Below are 7,168 nucleotides of genomic sequence, written 5' to 3'. Positions count from 1 at the left end.
TTAAATTTAAAATAAATCAAGAAAAGAAAAAAAAATAAAAAACAGTTTGTCGAAAAAGCACGTGTATATAATGGATGCAATAAAAAATTTAAGATTTGCAATTAGAACCTCCCTCCCTCACAACACCGCTTGGCCACCACTTCTTTCCCATTCTTTAGCCATTATTGTGGCCTTCTCTTCCCTTTCCAGTCACCGCAAGGGCCTTATTTCCCCTCCCAATGCTTTCCGATCACCCTCTCTTCAGCTCCTATCCCCCATCACCTCCTCTTTCATCCTCATTAGCTTCCCCTTCCATCTCATATTTGCAGTAGTTACATTAACTTGTATGTTTATAAATGCATCATATAAAGTTTAAATGAAAAGTGAAGGAAATTGGATCAATATTGGCTTCTTTAATTAACTCAAATCTAATTCATAATCAACTAATTGGTAGACCTTGCATATGAGCGTGCAAACCTCCTCAATTAAGAACTTAAATTTAAATCACATACTAAACGAATTTGTAATTTAATCAAGTTTAAAATAATGTAAAAACTTAGCGCAAAAAAGAGTATTGACATAAGAGATCATGTAGACAATAGTAAAAGGAAGGCAAATTCTCAATCCGTAATCTGGACTGGAGCATACTTGACAATATTTAAGAGATATATGATAGAAGAGGAAATATTGACAATATCAGGAAAAATAAAGGAGGTAAGTGTAATTTTAGAAGCCCCATAAATCTAGAATAATGTTATATGTACTAATTGGTATATCAATTAATGTACTAATAGGTGATGTGGCATAATTTTAGTAGTTTTAGGTATTTGTAATTTGTATAATGGACGGGGTCAATAATAATGTCATAACATATGTTGGTCACTAATTGATATACCAATTGATGCATGTATTAATTGGTATATCAATTAGTGTACAATTAGGTGATTGTACACTAATTGATATACCAATTGGTGCATATATTAATTGGTACATATCAATTATTGTACTAATAGGTGATGTGACATAATTTGGAAGTTTTAGGTATTTGTAATTTGTACATTGATTTAAAATAAATATACAGAATATATAAATTGGACCTATCTGAATGAAAAAAAAATTAAATATATTTTTAAATTTTTTTATAAAAAGACATACAAAAATGTATAATGAATGGGTTAACTTATTGATAATCTATTTAGAAAAATGTTTAAGATTCTCAAAAAATATCCATAATGATGTGGCATGATATGTGTCAATTTTTTATTTATTATGTACTTAATAATGGTAGGCCCAACTCCCATATCACATCATTGTGAATAAATTTTTGAATATAAATGCGTGATCCCTAGGATTACTCATCTATTTAAATACTCATAATTATATTTACTGATTTATTACAGTGTAAATAGAAACACATTTAAACCATAGCTAGACCAGTACTATTTATATACAATACACACAGGCACAAATGGCAACAAGAACACCAACTCAGAACACTTCTATCCAGTTGTAGAAAATGAGGCATATGATGATAAACCGTTCTCTTCTTCCAACTATCATCTTAGCCTTTTACTTTGTTTGCTCAAATCATGTTCTTGCAGGTTTCGAACGTTATCAGGTTCATATCATCAGTGCAGTCCCAGACAAACCCACCCCATTGTCGTTTCACTACCAATCGAAAGACGACGATCTTGGATACAACTCTCTGAAAAATGGTGCGGAATTCCGTTGGAGTTTTAGGATGAATTTCTTGGAACGTACTCTCTTCTTCTGCCGATTCTAGTGGAATTCAAAGGACATCAGCTTTGATGTTTTCAACAAGCATTTAGTACCTTATTGCGAAACACCAGATCTGCCTTATATGTGTGTCTGGGTAGTAAAACCAGATGCTTTCTATCTCGGAAATAGTGACTCGAATCTAACACAGTTGCGTACCTGGTGATATCTAATGTTGTTTTTTTGGAAAAAATAAGAATCTGTACAATTGAATCATCATGCAGAAGAAAAACACAGTGATTTAGAAAAATTTATGTATGGTTAACTATTTATGTTTAGTTTTCTATTCCATGGGAATAAAACTCTGATTATGAAGTCTCAATCATCTTTGGTATTCACTCATAAAATGTCCATTATATCAAGTTGTGGAGTTGCTATTTATTTTTTGGGTTAATTACAGTTTTCACACTTATAGTTTGATTTAAATTTTACTTAAGTTTTCATAGTTTTAATTTGAACAATTTAGTCCTTGAACTTTTAAGCCTAGTTTCAATTTTGGTTCTTCAGTCTAAATTGGGGGAACTGGTGAGGGAAAATGTGGAGGTATTCGCATGGTCAGCATATGATGCTGCAGGGTTGAACCCAGAATTTGCTTGCCACAAGCTCAACATCAACCCCTCCGCTCGGCCCGTTGTACCGAAAAGTCGGAGATCCTCAGTTAAGCACACTGAAGCAATAATTACCGAAGTCGAAAAACTCCTGGCATCGAGAGCGATCAGAGAAGTTCAGTACCCACAATGGCTGTCCAACACAGTCATAATCAAAAAGAAGAACGAAAAATGGAGAGTTTGCGTTGACTTCACTTGCTTAAACAAAGCCTACCCTAAAGATAGCCTCCCACTGCCTCGCATCGATCAACTAGTAGACTCAATAGTAGGGCATGAGCACATGGGCTTTCTGGACGCTTATAGCGGCTATTACCAGATACCACTGTTCGGTCCGAATCAAGAAAAGACAGCATTTATCACTCCAAGGGGAACTTACTGCTACAAAGTAATGTCGTTCGGCCTGAAGAACGCCGGGGCAACCTACCAGCGAATGATCACTCTGATGTTCAAGGGCCAACTTGGGAAAACCATGGAAGCTTATATAGATGATATGATAGTAAAAAGTAAGCTCGCTACAAACCACCTTGCAGACTTGGGAGAAGTTTTTGGCATCTTGAAAAACCATCAGCTTCGCCTTAATGCCTCGAAATGCGCTTTCGAGGTAGGAACAGGGAAGTTCTTGGGATACATGGTCACTCATAGAGGAATCAAGGCGAATCCGGATCAAATCAAAGCAATACAAGAACTTGAAGTACCAACAAAGGCTAAAGAGCTGTAGAAACTGGCCGAAATGGAGGCCGCCCTGAATCGGTTCATCAGCAAATCTTCAAATCGAATGAAGCCCTTCGTCCAGTTATTGAGAAAAAGGGCAGCATTTGAATGGAGTTCCAAGTGTACCGAAGCACTGCAAAGTCTCAAAAGATACCTCAGCACACCACCTCTTCTGTTCACTTTAGAACCAAGAAATGAGCTGTACCTATATCTAGCAGTCTCAGATCATGCCGTAAGCACAGTACTAATTCGAGAAGTTAACAAGGAATAGTGGCCAGTATACTATGTTAGCAAGACTTTACTAGATGCCGAGACACGGTATCTACCCTTGGAAAAGTTAGCTTACGCGCTGCTTCTCGCCTTGAGGAAGTTATGACACTACTTCCAGGGGCATACCATCAATGTTCTCACTGAATTCCCCCTCAGATCTATATTCAGCTGAGTCAATTTCTCTGGCCGAACAGCAAAATGGGAGGTAGAACTTGGTGAGTTTGACATTCGGTATCAACCCAGGTCGACAATCAAGGCCTAGGTCTTAGCAGAATTCATCGCAGAATTTGCTCCCACCTAGAATACCGAGCCAGGGAATCCCAGTTCAGCATAGGTGCCATGCACCACCAAACAGGGAAAGCACTGCGCTTCGGAAGCATAGAAACTTTTTATTGGAAACATTTGGCAGCTTTATGTTGACGGGTCATCCAATAACCGAGGCTCGGGGGCAGGAGTAGTACTTATCTCACCAGAAGGATTTATCTGGGAACAGGCTCTCAAGCTTGGTTGGAAGGCTTCAAACAATAAGGCAGAGTACGAAGCGTTATTGGCTGGCTTACGTAGTGCCGAACACTTCAGTACAGAACAGCTTCTTATTTTCAGCGATTCACAACTAGTGGTAAACCAGCTTTCTAGGGTCTATAAAACACAAGATGAAAGAATGGTTATGTACGCAGACAAGGCCAAAGACCTACTCAAAAAGTTTCAATCCATACGAGTGGAACGAATTAGTCGGGACAAAAACAGCCATGCTGATGCTCTGGCTTGCCTTGGCTCATCAGTAGATACCAAAGATGCTAGAAAAGTTTAGGTTAAGTTCATGCCAGAACCAAGCATTGCATCTCCAGTCCTCTGCAGCAACCTAGAGCCGAGCTGGATGGATCCGATACTTGCTTTTCTAAAATCTAGTACTCTCTCCAAAGAAAAAAAGGAAGCCAACAAAGTCAGACAAAGGTCAACTCGGTTCTGGATCTCACCATCTAGGAAGCTGTACAGACGCACCTATCTTGGCCCTTATCTTCTATGTATGCATCCAAATCTGGTCGAGAATGTTCTCTACGAAATTCACGATGGGATTTGTGGATGCCATGTTGGTGGAAGGTCACTAGCGCACCGAGCCCTCACTCACGGGTACTGGTGGCCACGGATGCAACAAGATGCGCAATAGTATGTACAGAAGTGTGATAAATGTCAAAGGTTTGCTCCACTCATTCATCAGCGAGCCAAAACTCTCAGTCCACTCACCAGCCCATGGCCTTTTGCCCAATGGGGTCTGGATATTGTTGGACCATTGGCACGAGGCACTGGGAACATGCGATTCTTCATTGCTGCAACTGACTATTTCACTAAGTGGGTTAAAGTCGAGGCGCTAGCAAGTATCAAAAAAGCGGACACAAAGCGGTTTGTCATGAGAAACATGGTGGTGCGCTTCGGCATCCCACGGATACTGATTGCGGATAACGAAACACAGTTCGATGGAAAGATCTTCAGAAAGTTATGTGCCGACCTCAGGATCAAGTATAGGAACTCTTCTCCAGGGTACCCACAAAGTAATGGATAGGCAAAAGCCTCAAACAAAACCATCATCAACGGAGTAAAGAAACGGCTTGAGCATGCAAAAGGAAAATAGGTTGACGAGTTACCCCACGTACCATGGGCATACCGAACCATAGCACAACTCTCAACGGGAGAAACACCTTACTCCCTAACTTATGGAATGGAGGCCATCATCCCATTCGAAGTAGGTCTCCCAACCCTTCGGTCTGAATTGTTTGAAAACACCAGTAATGAGGAAGCTATTGCACAAGCACTGGATATGGCAGAAAGGCGAAGAGAAGCCGCAGTGATCAGACTTGTAGCGTATCAGCAGCAGCTCATCAAGAGTTTCAACCAAAAAGTTTTCCTAAGGCAATTTACACCTGAAGAACTGGTTTTGAGGAAAGTTTTGGATCACAAAAGAGTGCCTGGCGATGGAAAACTTGGGCCTAACTGGAAAGGTTCGTACAAGGTCACAATTGCTGTTGGAAATGGAGCTTACTACCTCGAGGATCTTAAAGGCAGAGCCATACCTCAGCCCTGGAATGTAGCTAATCTCAAGAAATATTATCAATAGAATTAAACCCCAACTTCTTTATTAGGATGTAAAGACATTTACCTTTTGGCCAATACAGAGGCCTCCCTGCTTCTATCAAGACTATCAAATTTTTGTAATAAGCTTTGGTGTTTATCAAACGGAATTAGCTTTGATGCTTATCCAACGGAATTAGCTTTGGTACTTACCAAACGGAAATAGCTTTGATGTTTATCAAACGAAATTAGCTTTGATGCTTATCAAACGGAATTAGCTTTGGTACTTACCAAATGAAAATCGCTTTGATGTTTATCAAACGGAATTAGCTTTGATGCTTATCAAACGGAATTAGCTTTGGTACTTACCAAACGGAATTAGCTTTGGAACTTTTCAAACCGGAATGGCTTTGATATTTATCAAACGGAATAAGCTTTGATGTTTATCAATCGGAATTAGCTTTGGTCTTAACCCAAATGGACTTAGTTTCAGAACGGCTGAACGGAATTAAAATTTAGTTAGCACTCAAACATGCTAAGTGGAACTACTTGGTGGAATTATGTTTGGCAACTAAATTGGACTTTAGCCAAGTGGTATTGCTTGGTGGAAACCGCACTAACATATCTTAAGTAAACTTTTCTGAGTCTACAAAGTTTCTTAAGTATCGTCACATCAACACTTCAATACTACTGCATACAAACAGAGTTGGAACAAACAAAGCTAAGTTCTATCGGGAGCAAACCTCTAGCATTAGTCTTACTCAACTCCAGCTGGGGGCAAACAAATGTTTTTTCAAACCAACCTGGACCTGAGTAAGACACCTCTTCATGCCTTTATCCCATTCAAATGCACTTATGCTATCAAAGTTGCACCAGACTTAAGCAGTTCTACCTAAGAGCACAATCTTCAGTACCAATCTTACTTAGCTCCAGGTAGGGGCAAACAATTGTTTTTTAGAACCAACCTGGACCTAAGTAAGACCCTCTTACAAAATCAAGCACAACCATGTAACATATTCGTTAGCCAGACCGAGCATCTGTTCGGCCCCGAGGTCCCAACAGTGCTTGGCCGGGGGCAAATAGTACAGAACTAGACGGAGCATCTATTCCAAGCAGTACATAACCAGACCGAGCATCTGTTCGGCCCCAAGGTCCCAACAGTGCTCGGCCGGGGGCAAACAGTCCAGAAAACATTCAGACATGGAAGCCAAACAGCATCAGATTGCAAATTCAAAAGGAAAATCCCATTATCCAACAAAAGGCACAGATGGCCTCATAGCTAGCAACAAAGAAAAGAAAAGAAAAAAAGAAAAATTGTCTTGGCAAGTATAGAAAGAAAGCTCAGACTGAGCCACAGTACATCCAAACAGAAAAGCAAAAACTTCAATTCCTTTAAGAGAAAACTTCAGCTTTCATTGACAGAGGGAACCTCAGGAGCAGTGTCCACAATCTTGTCCAGGCTGTCTTGGGGAGAAAAAGTAGAGGCAGCTCCAACTCCCTGAGAAGTGGAAGGTTCCTTAGCCACGTCTCCCGCGGCTTCAGTCTCCAGAGTTCCACCCCCTTCAACGTTCACCGTTTCAATGGCAACATCACTGTCCTGAGTCTTGCTTGCAAAATCAATTTCTGGGGAAACTTTAGCCGGAAGAATAGCAGGAGTGGAGACAATCTTTGAACCCAAGGATCTTGAAAGAACTGGGACATCTTGAAACAAGGGAGAGCCTATAAGAACCAGGGCAGCAGCTAGAGCGCTCGACTAA

At 40.2% G+C, this 7,168-nt stretch overlaps 1 protein-coding gene across 1 annotated transcript; it reads left to right on the top strand.

Moving 5' to 3' along the window:
• The first annotated feature begins 3,093 nt into the window (after window positions 1–3,093).
• Window positions 3,094–4,155, top strand: LOC145793810 (uncharacterized). The gene is made up of 2 exons (XM_082876682.1): window positions 3,094–3,306; window positions 3,754–4,155. Exons 1-2 carry the CDS (start codon window positions 3,094–3,096, stop codon window positions 4,153–4,155), a joined length of 615 nt encoding a protein of 204 aa, XP_082732808.1.
• Window positions 4,156–7,168: the final 3,013 nt, after the last annotated feature.

Source organism: Camellia sinensis, chromosome 6 (genome assembly GCF_055761805.1).
Source record: "Camellia sinensis isolate YWXY chromosome 6, ASM5576180v1, whole genome shotgun sequence".
Classification (NCBI taxonomy): Eukaryota; Viridiplantae; Streptophyta; class Magnoliopsida; order Ericales; family Theaceae; genus Camellia; species Camellia sinensis.
This window is presented reverse-complemented; position numbering and strand designations above follow the sequence as displayed.